Source organism: Serinus canaria, chromosome 15, assembly GCF_022539315.1.
Source record: "Serinus canaria isolate serCan28SL12 chromosome 15, serCan2020, whole genome shotgun sequence".
In the NCBI taxonomy this organism is placed as follows: Eukaryota; Metazoa; Chordata; class Aves; order Passeriformes; family Fringillidae; genus Serinus; species Serinus canaria.
The window spans coordinates 10748657-10769698 of NC_066329.1; the positions used below are offsets into that span (position 1 = coordinate 10748657).

General features: G+C 44.4%; 3 protein-coding genes across 6 annotated transcripts in view; 1 reads left to right on the forward strand and 2 right to left on the reverse strand.

The window, feature by feature from the left end:
• Window positions 1–494: 494 nt before the first annotated feature.
• On the reverse strand, window positions 495–8300 carry RAD9B (RAD9 checkpoint clamp component B). The gene is made up of 9 exons (XM_050980619.1): window positions 6535–8300; window positions 6196–6310; window positions 5501–5600; window positions 5293–5399; window positions 3400–3506; window positions 2893–2957; window positions 2276–2398; window positions 1726–1978; window positions 495–1448 (listed from the first exon to the last, which is right to left on the reverse strand). Exons 1-9 carry the CDS (start codon window positions 6628–6630, stop codon window positions 1323–1325), a joined length of 1092 nt encoding a protein of 363 aa, XP_050836576.1. The 5' UTR covers window positions 6631–8300; the 3' UTR covers window positions 495–1322.
• A 597-nt stretch (window positions 8301–8897) lies between these two features.
• Window positions 8898–12514, forward strand: VPS29 (VPS29 retromer complex component). The gene is made up of 4 exons (XM_009092432.4): window positions 8898–9156; window positions 11257–11448; window positions 11620–11855; window positions 12164–12514. The coding sequence occupies exons 1-4, from the start codon at window positions 9154–9156 to the stop codon at window positions 12279–12281; spliced, it is 549 nt and encodes a 182-aa protein (XP_009090680.1). The 5' UTR covers window positions 8898–9153; the 3' UTR covers window positions 12282–12514.
• KNTC1 (kinetochore associated 1) overlaps window positions 12224–21042 on the reverse strand; it is a 32163-nt gene continuing 23344 nt past the window's right edge. For all 4 annotated transcript variants that reach the window (XM_009092433.4, XM_018916717.3, XM_050980620.1 and 1 more), the window contains exons 50-64: window positions 20453–20663; window positions 20263–20372; window positions 19869–19918; window positions 19443–19521; window positions 18792–18910; window positions 18540–18675; window positions 18172–18267; window positions 17875–17931; window positions 17484–17538; window positions 17342–17405; window positions 16683–16812; window positions 15736–15825; window positions 15062–15207; window positions 14185–14275; window positions 12224–13943 (exon numbers count right to left, since the gene is read on the reverse strand). In XM_009092433.4, coding sequence (XP_009090681.3) covers window positions 13896–13943; window positions 14185–14275; window positions 15062–15207; window positions 15736–15825; window positions 16683–16812; window positions 17342–17405; window positions 17484–17538; window positions 17875–17931; window positions 18172–18267; window positions 18540–18675; window positions 18792–18910; window positions 19443–19521; window positions 19869–19918; window positions 20263–20372; window positions 20453–20663 — 1482 coding nt within the window. In that variant the 3' untranslated portion in view covers window positions 12224–13895. The remainder of the gene's footprint in view (window positions 13944–14184; window positions 14276–15061; window positions 15208–15735; window positions 15826–16682; window positions 16813–17341; window positions 17406–17483; window positions 17539–17874; window positions 17932–18171; window positions 18268–18539; window positions 18676–18791; window positions 18911–19442; window positions 19522–19868; window positions 19919–20262; window positions 20373–20452; window positions 20664–21042) is intronic.

Genomic DNA, 21042 nt, shown 5'->3' on the forward strand with positions numbered 1-21042 from the left:
TGTGGGAGCTGCTGGGTTGGGAGCAGGGATCTGGAGGAACGGGAGGAGCTTCGTCCCCCAGGAACCTGAGAGTGCTGCAGCAGCGGCCCTAGGGATTGGGGTGGGATAGGGTGAAGATGTGAATTGGAGAAGCTCTGTGGTTTCTTGCTGTTTTCCTGGCTATCTTTGGGAGAGCTGCCACATACAGTCCTAAATGTCCTTTTCAGGCTGAAAACAAAACCAAACCAAAAACCAGATTTGGGACCAGGCAGTTACAAGTGATTCGAGGAGAAGGGAGAGGTGACGATCTGGCAGGGATGGGAGGATTTGGTGATGGAATGTCCATCCCTTGGTAAGGGACATCCTTTCTCCAGGGGAGGAGCAGCTGCTGTGTGGAGAACCTGACTGTATGCAGTGGTTTCTGACAAAGATAGCTGAAACAATGAAGCAAATCTGAGTCTGTATCTGAGGATGCTTTTTTGTTGCTGTTAAAATGAGACTATCATCTATGCTTACCCAAGAGGCAATTATGTGAATTTCATGTCTGAGGTATAACTTATGCAGGAATAGTTCTGTAAATACATTTAAATAAATTGTAAAGATATTTAATAAATATAGTATTTATACTAAAATGTGCTTTTTAAAGTCAAGTTGCCTGCAAACCCTCTGTTGATGTGGGGATGTGGTTGGTGGCACTGAGGCACAGCCAGGGCCTGGGGGGGCTGGGCTGTCACTGTGACCTCCCTGCACTGCTCTCAGGGAGGTCACAGCCACACCTGAGCAGCCACACCTGAGTGACACCCAACGCCTTCTGCAGCAGTCTGGCAGACAGATAAGGATCCTGTAATTGACTGGGAAGTTCAGTGTTGTATTCCAGTGTGACTTTGGAAATACTGCACTGCCCCTGACGTGTGGTGGGAGAGACACAGGGAAGGAAAAGGATAATGCAAGTCTGAAACACAAACCTTTATTTTTTTAAATGCAGTCCTGTGACAACTTTGGTTTCTCAGTTAAAGGCTGGTTCTAGAGAACCTGTAAAACCCTGAGATCTCCCTTAACCCAAACAGCGGCTTCATGTGCCTGATGTGGTAACAGAGTTTGAATTCAAACTGAGCCTCTCTCCAGTGAGAGTGTTCTGAGAGCAGAACCCCCAGCAGTTCCTGCAGAACACACAAACCTCAACGGAGTCAGTCGTGACCTAAATCTGTGCCATTACAAGAGCACTGACAGTTCCAGAACGTTCTGTGCTGCTAGGTCACAGCACCAGTGACAAAGGCTGGGCCTGCCCTGCCCTTCCCTCGTGGGCTCTCCCCACTGTCTGTCCTTAGACCCCAAGCCCCGCACTACAGAACTGGGGAGCTCTGCAAGGCACCCAGCTCCTCCTCAGTGTCACTGGCTGTCACCAGACTCTGGAAGGTGTCACCAATGGCCTCCTTGTAAGAGACAGCTCCGAAGAATAAGGAGTGGAACTGGAAAATGCAACATTTGTACAGGTAAGAATTCTGTGATATAGAATTTGGGCATTAATTATTTGTGAAGCTTTTGCCACTCTAAGATCTTTCTCAGCCAGCAGCGTTTCCCAGTGGAACCCACCTGCCCCCCAGGAGTGCTCCCAGCAGTGCTGGGGTTTTCCAGTTGTGCTGCTGTGACAGCTGATCCCACTGAAACCCCCAGTGCACGTGGGGGTGGCTCAGCCAAGCAGCAGCTGTGGGGTTCCACTGCTGGCACCGTGGGGAGTTCCCTCACTTTGGCATAAGGAGCCTCTGTGGCCTCTCCTCCTGCTGCCTGGGCCGTGGCTGCTCCTGCTCTGCCTGGCACATCCCTCTCTGAGCTTCTGGGAATATTTTTTACCTCTTGGTTTGCCAGAGCACTTGGGGGTTTTGCAGGGTCCATGCTCGGAGTGTTTCCCTTCTGCTGTGGCTTTTTGGAAGCGACTGTGGTTGTATTGCTGGCTCCATCCATGGATGTCTGGTCAGATTTCTCCATGCCAGTCCTTGAGCTGGATTGGACAGAGTAGGGCAGGTTAGAGCTGGCTTTGTGTTTCGTTGGAATATCCTTATTTTCTGTTTGTGAAAAGATGACAGCTTAAGAGGAGATTCTCAGCAGCCTCCCTCCTGCTGTACCCAGACACCGAGGAGATGAGAAAGCAGCAGCTTGTACAGAACGTTCTCTCTTGCACCCCCTTATTGCTGTTGTGCTGCTGAGATGTTCCTGAAACCCTGTAGTTCACAGCTTTCCTGTGAAAACCTGAGTTTTTCACCCTCTTAAGGCCACCTGCCCCCTGAGCCCCCGTTACCTGTCCCAGGGCCGTGGGCAGCAGGCAGGCTCTGGGGAAGCTGCCTCCTTCTCAGCCTCACACAAGGTAGCCAGGATAAAGCTGGCCTCCAGCAGCAGGTCCTCAATGCTGAAAGCAATGGGTCTAAACACAAGTATTGAGACCAAACAGCACAGGGAATTACAGATTCTGTGATTCCACCTATGGAATTAAAAAGCACCTCCTTTGAAAAGCTGGAAATCTGTATTTGCTGCTGAGGAATGAGAGAGGGGCACCTGTTAGAGATCTCACTGCTCCAACCAGCAAATGCTGTGCAGTGTCAAAGTCAAATGATAGCATTAAATATGTAATTTTAAAATTAAATTTATTCAGAAAATGTATTGTTTCTTTAAAATGCTAAATAAATAAATCATTGCCTGCAGGGGACTGAGAGCCTCAGGTGCCCAGGTAATTTATACACAGGAGCTCGTCAGTCAGCACTGCTGCCTTGGCAATGCCCATGCCTGGGTTCAGTGTTTATATGGAATTACAAACTCTGAAGTGCAGGTTAGAAATGGCTTTGGGTTTGGGATGAGGACCTGCAGTTCAGTGATCACTGGGTGGCTGCAGGGCCCCAGCCAGGGCAGCCCCACACGTACCTCCCACATCTGTCGAAGTGGATGGACACAGGAACGCTCGTGGCCTCGGAAAACGCCAGCAGCCCCTGCAGAGAAGGGTGGGGTGAAGTGCTCCTTAAACCAGAACACTGATTTGGAATGAAAGTTTATCCCAGCTCCTGTTTACTGGCAAAAAGAGGGGAAAATTCTGCTGCTTCTAAGAATGGTTTCTGTTCTTCCCTGCCAGAGTCTTGCCAGAGGAAGTTCTGCTTGGAGAACTTCCCTGGTCATGATGCTTTCCCTGGGGCAGCTTTGCTGTGTCTGCCCAGCACAGAAACCTCGTCTCTCTTTCAGATGTGTTTTGTTTGCCTTTCAAAGGATCCTGAGGTTTAAAGCTAATCCTCACCCAGGTGGTGAAACCCTGCTGATGTCAGGAGGGCTGGTGGGGCACAGCCCAGGGCCATTCCACAGGGACCATCCCATGTTGTCCTGGTCCAGTCAGGACATTATGAGAAATGGGTTTTCTTCCCAGACAAATTCTTACTTTACCCTCAGTTCTTTAAGGCAAAATGTCACTTCAGAATCTACTCCAACTTGAAAGTAGTCAAATTCCTCTGGATTGAGCTGTATCTCAGTAAGCATTGTCCTTGAAAAGTCTGTTTGAGATAACAACAAAGTCAGGGACTCACAGCCGTGAAGTTTGAACTCAACAAAGCTGTGATTGTAACCCTGAGGTTTTTACATAAGCATTGTTTGAACAAATAATTGTGTTTTTATAGCGGCTAATATTAATAAATGTTTAGCTTATATGCATATTAGAATGAAGTAAAATCCTCAATTTATTTGCAGTACATTGTGTAGATCTGAATGGATTTTGACAGAACCTATTCCATGTTCTCTGTGTGATCTAACCTAACACCTGCTGCTGTTCTTACAGATCTGCTTCTTCACAGACATCCATCACAAATAATATTCCCAGCTGCCTATTGTTGCATGGATGGGAAGCCCAAAATGCAGCGTGACTTGAAGAGATTAATCAAAATTACTGACAATCACCAGAGCACAATGGAGGTGGACAGAGGCTCTTTGTTTTAAATTACAATCTTTTCCTGACACAGGAAAGTGGCAGCAGGAAATTGGCTGTTCAATTTCAGGTATTCAGTTTTTTGTTACCATGAGGTGACTCCGTGGCTGTCCAGGGGTGTGTGAGGAGAAAGTGAAAAGACAATTTCCCGGCGTGTGACTGTCCTGGAGAGCTCAGAGAAATCCCTCAGCAGCTCGAGCTGCTCCTGGCAAAGCCAGGCTGCCAAGGAAGTGCTCCAGGCTATTCCCACTCTTCCCCTTCTCTGCTCTCTGTTTTATCTCCCAGAGTTCAAACATGCTCTTCTAAGAGGCTCCTTGTGGCTGTGGCAGGGGGTGTTTGTCACACACTGCAGCTGTGGCTGAGCTGAGGGGTGGGCAGAGGGTTTGACTGCTGTGGAACCCTGGGCCACAGCAGCTGAGGGGGTCAAAGGACCAGGAGGTGCAGGCAGGGAGATTGACCACGGGCACTGCCCCTCTCACTGTCCCCCCTCCCCTCCCTCACTGGGCTCTGGGTATCTCTTTACACTTGGACCATTTTTTCACTTTCTTTCTTACAATAGCCCTGCTAAGTGAATGTTTCTAAAGTCACCAGATGGGTCATTCAAAAATGCAATCTCTGTATTCTCAGTAATTTCTGCCCTGTTTCACTCCAGCCAGTTTCTGCCCCTTGATCCTCATCTTAGGCTGTTCCCAGCTCAATTCCCAGCCCTGAGCTCTTCCCAGGTTATTCCCCCCAGCTTTGGTCACAAGTATGAAAAGCATCTCTTTATTATATGATACACAAGAATCTCTACTTCAAAACCACAATTTCATCTTCAAAATTGGAGTCACACCCCACGAGTCTCCAGCTCGTTCTCCGTCTCCTGGAGATGTGACCATGGCATAACAGTGCAGGGCTTGCTGACACTCTGTGCTGTCCTCAGACTAAAATATCCTCTCTAATGATATCAATTCTATAATTGTGGTATTCAGATTTAAATAGTTCTTTTTAAAACATAAAATTATCTCCTTTTTCCTGGCAGTTGCCAGGCTGCTGCTCTTGCAGCACAGTAATTACCTCTTTCAAAGCCTACAGCAAGTGGCATAATTTATTTCAATTGGCTGCTCAGTCTGAGATCTGCCACTGACACCAGGAAGATGTTTCAATTTATTTAAATTTATTTAATTTATTAAAACCAGAGGGTGGCAGCATGACTTAAAATCTCACTCTATAATGTTCTGTTAAAAATGTCATTCAGCCATAAAATTCATCCCACATTTATGTCGTGACAGTTATTATTCCTGGAAATAACCAAAAAAAATCACCTCAAAAGAAAAGTTAAAAGCCCAAGTATTGGTTCACATTTTGAATTTCCTTACCAGTGTCTTCCTCAGTGTAACTCTTGAAACAAACTTTCATTGGAGTTACTGACAGGGTTATTTCTTCCTGACTGGTTGGGAAATGGATCATCACATCAGCCAGCAGCCTATAAAATGTCATTCAATACTAAAATAATTCTATTTATGACTTTTTAGCATTCGTTACATTAGAAAGTAAAACTCAAAAAAATATTGCAGTGTTTGTTACCTGGAGTGGACTTTAAGAATGTTTGGACACATGTGCTTTGCAAAAACAGCCTGCAAGGGATCACACTCCTGAAATGTCAGGTTATAGGTTTTTACAACACCTGAGTATGAAGGAAATGAACAAAAATCAGTGCTTGGCTGTAATTTTAGTTGGTTTTTTTAATATTAATTGTTCAATAGAGGAAGCAACCAAGTGACTTAGCCCAGCTATATGGAAATTACTCACCACAAACAGGAAAAGGAATCCACCTGCCATCTTAGACTCCCTCCATCCCATCAGTTGTGCCTGGACAGCATCCGAGTTTTTTAAGGATGCACAAGAAATAAACCAACAAATGCAGGGTGGGAAACAGCCCCAGGAATTAACTGGTAAAATAACAGAAATGGGAGTGGAATGCAGAACACAACCCCTCCAGATCTCTGCCCTCCTGGGGAAGGGTGTGCTAAGGGAGCTCAGCTCTCTGCAGACATAATTCAATGTATTACCCTACACCAGTGACCCCAGTAGGATTACTGATACACAAACCATGTCTGCAGCACAGCACAGCACAGCTCTGTGGGGGGAGATGAAGTTTATTCAGGAATTCTGCAAAGGCTGATGCTGATGAACATTCCCAGTCCTGCTGGGCTGAGGAGGACAGACCTGTGCTGATGATGGCATTAATTGCTGTGTTTTTCAGTGCCCTGGGAGCTCACCGTGCCTGCAGAGCAGCTGGAAGGTGATGTGGTGCTCACTGGGGCTGCTGGAGATGCTGCATTTCTCTACATTCCTTTCCAGCACATTTACACATCTAAACACAGGGAGGACTGACTGAAAAAAAAAAAATCAAAAAAATCAGTGCAGTGTTTGCTCCCCGAGCAGCTTTGCAATAAATACAATTTCCCTGGGTTTGCACCGTGGTTTATCTCAAACTGCTCTGGGGACACTGGGAGAGCCCAGGCTGATCCTCACCCACCACCATTTCAGCTGGAAATTGAGTTAATTTGCTGCTGTGTGTAACAACTCACTAAAATGTACCTTAATTATCAATTTACAGGGGAGGGATAACTGCTTCTCCTTCTGACAGGGCTGGGACACAGCTGTGCAGCAGTAATGCTGGAAAAACATGGATGAGAAGAACACACATGCATATGCTGACCTCGAGGAATTCACTGATCTTAAGGCAAGCTGGAAATGGAATCACAGAGTCATTAGGGCTGGAAAAGACCTCCAACATCACTGAATCCAACCACTGAGGGAACAGAAGTCAAGTAATTTATTAACTAAAAACTTGAACCTTTCAAAAAGAGCCTCCTCTGGGCTTCAGTGCCACTAGCAAACCTAGAAATTTACATCTCAAAATTATTTTTAAAAATTTAGATATGCATTTTTATTTGATTTTTATTTTTAAAATAAAAATAATTGAGTTAGCCAAACACCCAGAGCTCAGCTTGTGTTTGAGGCATTTGAGGGACATGATCCACACAGATGAGCAAAGACACCTCAAAAATTCCCCAGGTATAAAATAAAATATCTCCACTTGTGATTTTCCATCCTCCCAGTGAGCCAAGGAGAGCTGATCACTTTTACCTATGAAACCTCTGGAGAAAACACTAATTCTGCTGGAAATGGTGTTTGATTAATCAGAGGCATTAATGGATGTGTTCTTCCTGTTGAGTCACACCAGTACAAAACATGTTGTTTTCAGACGCAGCTCCTGTGTGGTACAAAACTCAAACCTTGTGACTTGTGACAACAGAACTGAGTCCTGTGGCATTCATCCAGATGTCCTGGACAGCAAAATATCAAAGGATCTTAGGGCAGAGTGGGAATGACATCTTCCACAATAGAATCTGCATAATTCAAATCACAGAAAACATGGCATGTGTCCATATTGAAAGTGGAGGGAGCTGAGAATGTGATGGACTGAAAGGTACCTGTGTCAAACCACAATATCCAGTTGTATAAATATTTGGCTTATAATAAAGATTTTTAAATTAGAAGAAATAAAATTCACTTACACCTTTTTCTAAGGGGTCAAACCAAAATTCATCACTAATCCGTGCTATGGCATGTATTGCTCTTCCAAACACTGCCAGGGAAAAAAAACACTGCAATATGCATTCTAAATGAAAATAAAAAGATAAAAAGGTGGCACTGCACTTTCTCCAGAATAATCCAAGAGGAAACATTACAAATTTCTTATACATTTGAAAGAAAATGAGTGGTAGAAACTGTTATTTTTTCTATTTAATTAAAGTTTTAATTGTCCAAACCCTCAATGGTTTGGAAAGCTGCCTCTGATGAGGCGCCTCGGATGTCCCTTTGCAGCACCTGGAGTTACCCCAAATTAGGTCAATCAGACAAAACTTCATCACCGGGGCTAGAAATGACATTTAGCAGGGGGAAAGCCTGAGAAGCAAGGGGACATCTGGAGAGATGGAATCCTAAGAAAGACAGTGGAGCCCTGCGGATCTGCCTCGGGCAGCGGAGGAGCACCTTTTCCCTCAGAATGGAGTGGAGCTGTGCCCCTGGAATGCACAGGGGACACGAAGCCAGGCCCTGGCTGTCCCCAAATCCTGCCCATGCGAACAAGGCCCCGCACAGCACCCGACCCCGCTGCGGTGAGGGAGAGGCGGATTCCCCGCTCCGCTCCCGGGGCTCGTGTTCCGCCCAGGGCCGTGCCGGGGGTGTCGCTTTCCCGGTGTCCCGCACCAATCCCCGCGTGTGCCGGGCTCCCCGGGCCCCGGTACCTCGGAGCTGCGCCCCCCCGATCACGCACTTCATGGCGGCTGCGCCCCCCCAGTCCCCTCACGGCAGCCCCCCCCCCCCTCCCCTCACGGCCGCGGAAGGCGGGAAACGCCGTGAGGGCGGAGCGCGCGCCGCGCGGAGCCCCGGATGTGGAACCCGGGGATTGTGAAATTGCGGAATTATGGAATTGCGGAATTATGGAATTGGGGATTGTCCCGAGTTACCGCAGGGATCTTCAGCCCAACCCCTGACCCGGCACAGACACCCCAACAATCCCACCCTGTGCGTTTCTAAGAGCATCGTCCAGCCTCTCCTGGAGCTCTGGCAGCCTCCGGGCTGTGCCCATTCCCTGGGCAGTGCTCAGCACCCTCTGAGGAGAACCTTTCCCTGATATCCAACCCAATACCCTCCGACACAGCTCCAGCAGCTCCCCCGGGTCCTGTCCCCGTCCCAGAGCAGAGATCGGAGCTGCCCTCGGCAGCCCCAGCTCAGGGACGGAGCCGGGAAACGCCCCCGACCCAAAGGAAGAGAAGGGCTGAGCATGGCACTGGTTAGCGTGGGAGGCAAGAGACTCATTAACAATAGAAGATTAATTAATAATGTAACTATGTAACTTGTAGCCAATGAACATCAATTCTTTTGTTTCTGAAATGCATAAATAGTAAAAAGACTTGTTAGTTGGGGTATTTGGTTTGTGGGAGCCTACAGAGCGCCCAGGCTTGCGCAACTCTGAAATAAATAATCAGTGTTTGTTTCTCTCGTCAGTATCGGCTCGTTTTGCGGACAACTCTCGTTTCACCTGTGTAAAAACCCAACCAGCGAAATGCGGCACGGACGCGTTTAGCGCTCTCTTGTCCCTTCGCAGGCGCCGTAGCGGGGGCGGTGCCGGGCGGTTCCGGGAGGGCCGGAGCGGAGCGGGCGCGATGGTGAGAGCGGGGGGACCCCGGCACCCCCCCCGGGACCCCCGGACACACCGGAACCCCCGGCACGGCCACAGCAGCCGGGCCCGACCCGGCCGGGCTGCGGGAGAGCGGGCGGGAGGGCGGTGCCCAGCTGAGGCGAGGGCCCAGGGGGGTGAGGGCCGGGCCGTGACTGCAGCAGCTCCTTTTATAATTTGTATTAATTTTATCGTAATCGCATTAATATATTTTTTAATTATTTAACGCTTCTTTCATAACATCGACAATTCATTAATTATTATTTGCCCGTTCATTTGGCTGTGTTTTCTCTTCTGTTGCTTCCTCTCGTTTAACATTGATCATGTTCCGCCCTGTTTCTCATCCCCTGCAATCAACTCCTTCATTCCAATCAGGCTGGGCACAGAGTAAGTCACTCCTTGGCTCTCGCTAACCCCCCTGGGAAGGGCTCCTTCGTGTTCCTCCGTGCCACTGGCAGCTGGCTCAGATGAATTTAGGGGCTGCACGCCCGAGATCACACCCAAAATTCAGGTGTTTTATCATTTTTCACCACTGCTTTAAGCTCTAGATACGTGTGGTGATTAAACCCTGCAGTGCTGTTCATTGGGTTTGGTTCCTGCAGCTCTTCTGTAATGGATGGGAGCTGAAATGGGGATTTTGGGGAAGTGTGGGGCTGGCATTTGTCATACAGGGGGTGTCTGTGCTGAGAGCACACGCTGCTGGCTCGGTGGGGAGTGTCAGTGGCAGGATCATTTCAATAACCATCAAATACATAACTGGTACTGCACACTTAAATCCTTTAAGCAGCAGTAAGATAATCTGTCTATTGCCACTTATTCCCAAATCACTGTCACCCACTTGTTACTCATCAAAGACCACCAAAATTTTTTTTTCCCCTCTTCTGGTTTCATTTTGTATTGGTCACTCATTGATTAAAAAGCTTTTGTATTGCTTTACCAATACTTTCAACCATCTGTCTCCAGATGGGTTTGATGGTGTCACTGAGATGTTCTTAATATAAAAAAATAACCCTAAACCAATCAAAAATACCACCCAAGCTCCCTCTGCCTTCTTGAGGACTGTTAGCTTGAAGGTAACTACATGGCCTAAAAACCCACTAGGGAAAAAAAATCTTTAAAAATACAATTTCCTAGCCTAGTTATATTTATTGCTAGAAATAAATCTGGGCTGTGTCCTTTACAAACACATTTCAGGGTGTCATTTGAGGAACTGCCTCACTAACATGAAGTGGAAGATAAAAATCTCTTTAATTTGGAGCCATTCTTTGAGTTCCTAGGGCTGAGTGTCTCCAGATCCTGGGTTTTCCCAGAGCAGTGCCATAACATTCCTTGCTTTATAAAGCTTCTCATGCCCTTTTTGCACAATTAATTTGCCCTGTGTTGCTTGCATTATTGCTTTATTTGCAGATTTAAAGCCTGTGCTGTTAAGCCATGGCCTTGCATCATCTCAGGCTTAATTTTGAAGCCCCCACTACATTTTTATTCTGGCATCTGAAACTGTAAATGTATAGAGGTGGTGACAGGAGCACTGTGCAGTGGCCTGTTTGTATTTTATTGTTATTTTTTTGCCTTGTTCAGTTTTTCAGTGGTTTCTACCATGTGGACTCTGAACATGCTTCCTCTTCTGGTCAGCTATTAACACATGCTGCAAATTTGCTGCTTTTTAAAAATATTTTGGTTTTTTTTTTTTAGTCAGGGCAAAGAAACTTGGATGAAGAGATTTTTTTTTTTTAACAGAAGTGGCTGTAGTTTAGCCAGGTCTGAGAGAGAAAAACCAGTGGGATGGTTTATGGCAGCTCCCAAATTTGTGTAAAATACATCAGGTAATGCAGCAGGAATGTGTTCCCTTGCACTGTTGGCCTTCAGCAACAAACCAGAAATAATTCTGGAGAGCTTTGTCTGTAAAGCCCCCTCTGCTCATGGCCTGGGAAAGATCCCATGGAGCAAAAATCCCATCTTCACTGCAGCACCTTTGGGTCTAAATGCCAGGCTGTGGCTCTGCAGGGGACACTGCAGTGCTGGCTGTGCCCTAACCCTGTGTGTCCCCTCTCTCCCTGTGTGTCCCCTCTCTCCCCTGCTGTCCCTGAAGTTGGTGCTGGTGCTGGGTGACCTCCACATCCCCCATCGCTGCAACAGCCTCCCGGCCAAGTTCAAGAAGCTGCTGGTGCCTGGCAAGATCCAACACATCCTGTGCACAGGGAACCTCTGCACCAAGGACACCTATGACTACCTCAAGACCCTGGCTGGGGATGTTCATGTTGTCAGAGGGGACTTTGATGAGGTACTGTCTGGGTTTTTTTGGGGTATCCTTTAAGGTTTTTGCATTTGGAGTTCATTCAAGTAAAAGGGGTGGAATGAGTTTCTGAGCTCTCCCTTTCTGGGTGGTGCAATAGGGTTGGGTTTAAACAGAAATTTGTCTAATCTGAGTTTGGTTTATTCTCTTTATTTTTAGAACCTGAATTATCCTGAGCAGAAAGTTGTGACTGTTGGACAGTTCAAAATTGGGCTGATTCATGGCCATCAGGTGATCCCCTGGGGTGACATGGCCAGCCTGGCACTGCTCCAGAGGCAGTTTGATGTGGACATCCTCATTTCAGGGCACACACACAAATTTGAGGCATTTGAACATGAAAATAAATTCTATATCAACCCAGGGTCAGCTACAGGAGCCTACCATGCCTTAGAGAAGTAAGTGAATATTGGGGGGATTTTTGTTTTTGTGGTTTTTTTGTAAAAAAACTGAACTACAAACTGCTGAGGGTTAATATTTCTGATTTAAATGTCAGGGAGAGGATAGTTAAGAGTTGTATAACTCAAACAGCTGTGCTTGCTCAATCTCCTGGACTGAAACATGAAATGCTCACAGCCTCAGATCTCTGTGCTGTACTTACAGAAATAATTCCCATTTTTCTTGAAGTGATTTCTGCTGAATAGTGCTGAAAGACTAAGGGGGTTATAGACACACAATCACTGTGAATTGTTTCCTCTCTTTCCAGCAACATCATTCCTTCATTTGTGCTGATGGACATCCAGGCTTCTACAGTAGTTACATATGTCTATCAACTAATTGGAGATGATGTGAAGGTAGAAAGAATTGAGTACAAGAAATCCTAAAAAATGTTTTTGCTTGTCTGGTATTTTTACCATCTCCTTCTGAACTGCAAGTTCCAAAACTTGCTTGCTCGTTTACAGCCCTGCACTGTCTCTAACAGCTCAACAATGTAACTTCTTATCATGAATTTAAACAACCTTGTGTTTGCTTTTCTCTGTATGATTTGTAAAATATTCCATTAAGATAACTGTCTAAGTACTGTTCCTTAATGTAATAAACTCAACTTCATAGAAAAGCTGAGCCTGGTGAGGTGGTGTTGGGGAAGAATGCAGCAGTTGTGGTGGTTTGGTGTTCCCCTTCTAAGGGATGTTTGGACAGGGCTGGAACAGATTGAGGGCTCTGGGACCAGGCTGGGTTTGCTCCAGAATGCAGTTTACATTTAATTGTCTCAATTTAACATTCTCAGCTAAGTTCAAGGAGTAAAATGGCTTGATAGACTCTGAAAGGATTACAGTTACCTTGTAATTTCACTGTAGTTTGAGTCTTTGATCAAAGCACTTTCAAATGTCCCTGTGCTTTCATGAGTGATGATCTCATTCAATCTATAAGCAGTGAGGAGAGGTTTTCCTTTATTTGTGGCTCACATCTGACACTCCATTTCTTGTGCTCTTTGCTCCATGCACAGAGGCTCTCAGTGATGTCATTCCATGTGACTCTTAAAGCTGCTGAAGATAAATCTGGGTTGTTCCAGGAGCTGCAGGGACCTGAATGTATTTAATAGCTCCCCTTTCTCACAACTGCTGTAACCTTCCAACAAAACAGATTTTTGTCTTTGCCTCCCCCAGAATGTTTAGGATGGGGGCAGTTTCCTTGGCCTTGGGGTTATGATTTTTCCCTCAGCTGGAACCGTTCTTTCTGTGTCATGAGCTGACTGAATGACTCATTTCTATTCAAAATAAACCTGCTTTGCTCTGGATAAAAAGACATTTCAGGCTGTCTCAAGAGCCTCTGACTTCATGCAGTCAGAGCAAAGTTGAAAAGAAAACCTTGGCATGTGATATTCAGGGAATGCCATTGACTGGAACATGAATTTATTGACAAACTCATAATTAAGAGGTTTATAGAATATTGTAAGGGGCCAAAATAGATGCATAAGTTTATTTCTTTTAATTTACATTAAAACTGACACGCAAGTTTATTTGTTTTGACTGTAAGGCCAAAATTGATACATAAGTTTGTAAAGTTACACTTACAATTTGTCTACAAAGTATTTTACATGAACCACAGCCCCTGCAGTTTTAGAAAAGTTTATCACAGTGATGACAAGGTTCTGGTGCTATGGATGACATCTCAGAGTGCTCCTGACAGCAGGCCTGAACATGGGGAAATAGAAATATGGACAGAAGGAAAGGAAATAAACTTTACTCCTTCCCAAAGTTAAAGTGCTGAGTATGAACTGATGACTCCAAACAGAAAATTCTGCTGTGAGTCTGAACTAGTTTTGTGGGGGTGGAGAATGGAGGAGAAGCAGCCCAGAACAGCTGGGGAAATGTGGAGAGTTTGTGAATGCTCCTGGTAGAAGCTTTGGGGTTTTAGTCTGATGTTCTGAGCAGTACAAGAGTTGTGAATGCACAGCCAGGAGAGGGAGGAGGAAAAAGGGGAAATCTCAACCTAATTTATGGCACTTCCAGGACACAAGTCCCCTCTGATCCATTCAGGTACATCTGGAAGGTCAAAGAACAACATTAATAGGGCTTAGGAAAATGGGGTGTGATCCAAGACACAGATGTGGTTCAGGTAAAATGAATCATTTGAATTAATGAAGGGATATTTATTATTTACAGCACATGTTACTAAAGTAGATCAGCTAAGAAGTATTAGAAGTATTCTTGCAAGAAGTTGGGTGAAAGTCTTAAGAGAAAAAGGAGAAAATACTGCCTGAGGAGGAGAGATGGTTTGTTTTACCTGCAGAAGATGAGATGCTGGGACATCTGCCAGAGCAGGGTTTCCACATTTCTTTTGATACTCTTGAATCAGAGCAGTTGCATCATCAAGGCTATAAGGGGAAAAAGTTGATCAACTTTGTCAAATTAAACTCTCTAAAAAGCCTACAATTTAGACAAGAGAAATAAAAATCCAAAGTCTGATCCCATGGCTTTAAGTCAGATGGGCCCTGTCATTTCCCAGCAGGGAAAACAAGCCTGGCTTTTTCCTTGAGGCTGTTAATAAAATCAATAAATACAGAATTTCAGTGTTGCTTGGCTCCTGTCCCAGTCTGAGTGTGGGATCAGTGGTAACAGTGCCCAGCAGTCCCCAGGGCTGGGCTCTGAGTGTGCCCAGGTGTGAGAGGAGCCCAGGTGCTCTGAGTCCCCAGGTGAGGGGGCCCAGCCCAGCCCCCTTTGTGATTTAAGTGGAGCACAAGAAGAGCTTTTAGTTCTTGAAAACTTCGTGGCAAAACCACCACTTCCCTGCTTTCAGTACAGGCAGCTCATTCCTTTTTTTTCTGAGTGTTTTCATTGCTGAATTCACCTAAAGCTGGATTCACCTAAAGGTAAGATCAAGGTTTTGATTATTTCACTCTGGTTGCTTCTATTTTAACTGCATTTGATCTGCTGCTAGTCCAGGCTTAACAATCTCTTACTTGGTCTTGAATGGCTGTAAAACTCTGTCCTAGTGAGGTGAAATTTATTTCTTTGTTAACTTAGCAATACTTAAAAATCCTTGGAGACTAAGTATTAGAAAACTTCCATGACTTCAAACAAAGGAAAATTGACTAAAGCTGAGATTTAATTCTTGCAATTGCTCCCAGTTACAGATGGCTTTTTACCATTTATTAACTTACCAGTTGTTTTTGGCAAAATAATCCACCAGCTCTTTTATTCTGTGGGTGTTTATCAGGTGTTGCTTTAACAGTGGATAATATTTGGTTTTCCAGAACTGTTCATAGAGCTTCTCATTGATGATACTGTCCAAAACCAAAGAGCTGATCTGTAGATTTAAGTGTTAGTAATGAAAAGTGTTGATATTTTAGACAAAAGAGATTTTACTTTTGAATGGAAAGAGCTCATACTTTCCATATTGGATTCTATAGAGAATAGGGGGATTTTTTTACTTTTTTAAGTGCTGTGAAATGGCAGATTTTATGAAAACTGATCCCAGATTAAGAGAGAGAAGTGAGTTAAACTTGGCCATGGGGAGGCAGCTCAAGGCAAGGCAAAAGTGCAGTTCCCTAAACCCTTTGGCCTTTTAGCCTCAAATATTTATTTAGGAAAAACCAGGTGGTTCTGCTGCCCTCCAAACAGGGACAGCCCAGAACATGGCACTGGGTATGTACAAGAAGTTTCTCACTTGAACAACATAAATAAAAATGCATTTTACAAGTATTCTACATTTTCTGAGCATTCAAAGTCAAGGCTGGATAAGATCAGAGGAGAGAGAAAAGAAGGTTCTGTGAACACTTTTCTATCAAAAAAGCCTCTAAGTCAAAGGGCAGTGAAGTAAATTTGATTTATTCACCTGGGAAGCAAATGCTACCAGTTCTCCAGTGTCCATGTGTTCATCCAATTGTTGCAGCACAGTTTCTTTCTTACAGGTTGATAACAAACCCTTGTGAAAAGAAGTTACAAAATATTATTATTCTATGATTGATCAAAGCAGGAACACCCCCTTCAGAACAAATATTTGATTTATTCAGAAATCTTTTGAAATTCTAGGTGCAAATAGAGAACTGCAGGATCTGTCTGCTTGGACTGAAAGTGTTGCTTTTAACTCTCTCAAATGGTGTTTTGCTGTAGCTGTCAGAGGATTTTTTGACTCCTTGCCAGCAGGTTGTGTCTTACACTTCAGCTGTGATTTGGGGAAACCTTTCTGAGAGGAACTTTAAAATTTAAGGTGCCTTTACTGGTCCCAGTTTGCTGGTGGCAATTATGGGAACAGCCTCTAGTGCTTCATCTGGGAGAACAATGCAGGGCAGAAATGAATGGAAACAAATGAGAGGAGCAGGGAAGATGTCAGGGTTCATGGATGGTGAGGACATGGCTTTAAGGCAGGAGGTTTCTATCAGAGCTGGTACATATCAAACATCTGCCTTGGAAGTCAGGAGCTTTCAACTCAACACCCTTCCAAAGAAGGATTCAGTGCTTTTCTCACCATCTGCTCTGGCTTGGGTTTTACTGGGTGTTTTTTCCCCCATGTGCTTTATGGGTGGGATCTCATAAGAACATCCTCAAATTCTCTAAAGGCAAAGTCAGATGACAAAGCTGCTGGGGGTGACTGAAGTTTTAAAAGAAAAAAGAGGAAGTGTTCATGATCCCTTTAGAAACTTTTGAGGGTGGCAGATGTTGAGGATTCATCAGCCGGGATGTGTTGAAGTTAACTGGAATTCACCTGTGACTGCTCTGGTGAGCAGGACACGCTTGAGGGCATCTCCCTTGCAGAGACAGGACACAAAACTTCTGATTTACCTGAATTTGCTTCATTCTCTTCTCAGAGTGAGGAATGACCAAGAGGCAGCCCAGGGCAAAAGCTGGGAGGTCCAGCTGGGTGTATTGTTTAGCAATTCCAACAATATCCAGGTCAGCCAGGACAGGACACCTGCAGGAGAGCAGGAGGGAAGTGCTCAGCTGAGATTTGTTTTACTGGATGGCTCAGTGCTGTCTGCAAAACTGCCCTGAGATTTGGAATTCAGGTAGGACAACACATTTCTGCCTCACATTAATTCCAGAAATGGCCAAGCAAGTTGAAGTTTCCCTGAATACAAACCCATGAGGATTTTCTAAATCCCCAAATTACACCTCCAGTCTTTCTTTCTAAGCAGCCCATTTTGAGGGCAGTTGTTGGCCACCTGCCCAGAGCAGAGCTTTGGCACAGATGTGTGTGCACAGCAGTGTAGGAGCCCTCTCCAGATCATCTTCAGGGTCTCTCCCAACACAAACCTAATTTATTTCCCACTAACTTTGGTTCAAGTCGGGCTCTCTGAGCTCTGGTGGGTGTTTTGAGCAAGTCAGAGCATTGTGGTACTGAAATAAGGAAACCATGAGCTTTTCACACTGCAAAGGCAGTGCAGGTCTGGCTCATGCAGAGAATGTTGAGGAGCAGGGCTGGGGCAGGGCTGTGACCTCACCTGAGCAGGAGCACAAAGCACTCCCTGCACTCCTGCAGCTGCCTGGGACTCGGTGGGCACGAGGCTGAGAGAGAAAGAGAACAAGGTGGAGTAAATCTACAACCAAGTTACTCCAGGAGCAGGGCAGGGAGTACAACCCTACCTGTGAGGAAGGGGGACATGACCACACTGCACCAGGCTCGGCTGAAGCTGGGAATCTGATGGCAACAAAGATTTTTTTTCAAAAACCTTTGAAAAGTTACAGCCAAAACCAGGTGTAACCAAATGTGTTATAAACACAGACATCCTGACCCACTGCACCTGGAGGAAACCTGTCAATATTCCTTTTTATTTATTCCCTAACATTGCTTTCCTTAGCTCAGAGTCCAAGATTTAGGAATATTCTGACTGATTCTGTCCAATGTTTACTGATATATTGCACTGTCATAGAAATAACAGCAATTCAAAAAGAATCTCTCCATGGCTGACACACAAACACTCCAAACTCCTGATAAGTGAAGAAAAAGATGAAGAACCAGACAATATTTGCTTACCTCCCATAATGAAGGAATCCCAGTAATTGCAATCAAAACTCTTCTTAGATACTGAATCTGGAAGAAGAAAAAAATTCAAGTTCTTTGGTGTTTCTGAAGATTTGGCAATAATGTACAGAACTGCATTTAGCTTGTTTTGTCTTAGAGTTTCTCAAATCTTCACCAGCTCAGTATCTCAGAGCTCAGAGTAACCATGGTTTATGGTTTCTGTGTCTATCCTGTTCTTCACAAATCACTGGATAAACCCAACCTTTTTCTTCCCTTGCTGCAGAGTTTTAGCCTTAAAAATTTCCTCACCATATTGAAGCCCAGGAGTTTCTGTAGGAGGCCATTCCAGAGCTGGGGATCATAGACTTGGTATTCTAAACTCAGCTCTGTCACCAGTCTCACAGCCTGAAGGGGAGCAAGGACATGCTGCATTTTAACAGAAATTCATCATCTTCAAACCTTTCCAAGTCACTTCCAAAATAATTGCACACATGGGAGGAACAAAACCTAAACCATCTAAAAGTGGTATTTACCTTCTAATTGGAGAAAGGGTAAAGCTTTTATCTGTCATTTCCAGAGTACATTGAAGAAAAAGATTTAGAAAAGCCTGTGCTTTGCAGAGGGGTGTCAATTCACAGAGTGTGCAACAAAATTTACAAAGGATTCAAAACCCCTACCCTGGGTTCATGACTGTGATTCTTCCACAGCCCTTTAATCATGCCTTCCTTAGGGCTCTTGTGGAATGATTCATAAGTGTATGGAATATTCAAGATCTCAAACTCTGCCAGATAAATGCAGCACTTCAGGAAATACCTGTGAAAATAAACCCCCCAAAGCAGGAGTTAAGTGATGTTTATAATTTAATCCACATATCCAAGCTCAGGATAACACTGAAAAGTGTTCTTTAAGATGTAAAAAATTCCTCTTACTTGACTTTCTCAATGGGTTTCTTGAAGAGTGATTCCACAGTGTTGGTGTCTGCCAGGTAGAGCAAACACCTGAAGGCTCTGGTCCTGTGAGCAAATGTCAGCTGGGTGTCACCAAAGGGCTGAGGGGGAAAACACAGTCCCAAAGTCACAACTGCTGGCTGAACAACCAGAAAGGATCATCCCAGGTGTAGAAAAGCCTGTAGTTTTCTAGATTGCAGACTATTAATACAGGCAAGAAAAATATTTTTGATATGTAGTAGCACAAATGTAATTAGGTGTGGGAAAACTGGAGGTTAAGGTTCTGCTGAAAGAATTTTACCACTCTGCTTTCATTCCACCCAAAGTGAGCCAATGTCTTAGAGCAGCTTAAGGCACAATCTAGCAAATGTTTCATGAAGTTGTTTCAGATAATATCAGCAACAGGTTTAGAAAAGCCAGAGTTCAAGGGCTGCTCTTGAGAGGTAATAGCAAAATTCAATGAAAAGCAATTTTAAGCAAAGGTTGGTGAAGGGAGGAAAACACAGCTCAAACAAATCACAAACCATCCAAAACACAGAGGCGAAGGCCAAAAGTTGAAGCTCTTGCAGTAAAGCAGAGAGCATTTGATTTTAATAAGAGATAAAAAGCTAAACCAAGAATTTAGCAACTCACAGATGTGTCAGACGTTGTAATTGCAAAAAGCATTCTTGAACTGTAATCCATAGGGCGAGACTGGAGCAGGTAAATAACCCTGCAAAAATGGGTTTGTTTTTAATGCAGGAACAGCTACTGAAATACAGCACATCTACTGTCATGTAAATGTGAATATCTCACTGTCAAAGAGAGAGCAAGGATATGAAAAAGGAGGGGGAAACCTCCAGAAAGCTGCTCTTCAAAACTTACATCTGTAAGTTATTGTCAGTGGGGTTTTGTGGTATAAATAAATATGGGATGATTCTAAAGTGATGTCAGCAGAAAGTAAAAATAAGAACAGTGAGCTCTGAATCACACACCCACTGTTAGGGTTCTTGCAAAAGCCATTTTTAACTGGCTAGTTAAAAATAATTCACCATATTACAGGTAAGAGAACACACACACCTTCTGAGCTCTTCATCCTCCTGTACATCTCCAAAGATTTCTTGGGTTTTCTTTAAAAAGAAATGAAAATGTAGATGAGTGTTCCCCATTGTTTGGATAAAGAGCTGGGTCATATCCCTGCTTACAGCAGTGTTTGATGAGGCTGATGTATTTAGAGCTGCTTTACCCTTCAGGCTGGCTGCACTAAAGGGAAGCTTTGAATTTACACAGAAAGAAAAACTTTTCAAATCCTTCTCACCACAGACACTGCTGGGCTATTTTAGTCTGAAATACATTCATGAGTACTACAGGCAGCTTGTACAGAATAACCTCACTTTTCTTGAGCAAGTGGAAGGAAAAAAAGCCCATCTTTTATATAATTGGTCATTTTCCTTCAAGCCCCAAAGTTTCTTACCCCTGGGGGTGGTGTGCTTGGACACAGCCATTTGGCCAGCAGCTTGTCACAAATTTTGTTCATGTCCAAGCTGTTGATCTCAGCAATCTCCTTGGCTGCCATGTGGATATCTACAGGAAGAGGTGCAGAAAATGTAATTTCCAAACCAGAGTTGGGGTTTTTTAAAGAGCTTCTCTTTGCTCAGACTCACCTGGATAATCTCTGCCAGCTGGATTTTGGAATCTCTGGTCTATGCTGTGGTGTTCATACAGTAAAACAATCAGATTTGCGGGTTTCCCAATGGATTTTAGATGCTCCCCAGTGTTCAAGTTATTTGTTATCAGGACATTTTCTGTTGCTGCTCTCTTATACTGCAAGTGTAAGTTCCTCTGGAAGACTTCTGCTTTCTCATGTGGCTCATCCTTTAGTAAAACACCAGAGTTTTACATCAAAAAGCCTCTTTTACTCGAAAGCACAAGAAAAATCATCTTTTTACAGACTGGGCAGCAGGATCTGCTCTTCAGAGGTGTCCCCACACCTGTACCCAGAGGTATTTTTTCCGCAGACAGAGAGGATTAACCACATTGCTCTAGCTAGGAAAGGTATTTTGAAAAAAAATTGCAAAGCTATGTTGTGAAAGAGCCAAATAAAATATTTACAAGTAGGTAAAATCAAGAGATTTAGAGGTAAAATGTAGAAGAAAAAAAGATTAATAATAAAACTTCTGGATGCTCAAATTTCAGTTTAATTTCAGTTTAATTTTGGCATAATTCTCTCTGATCATGGGACTTAGTACAGAGA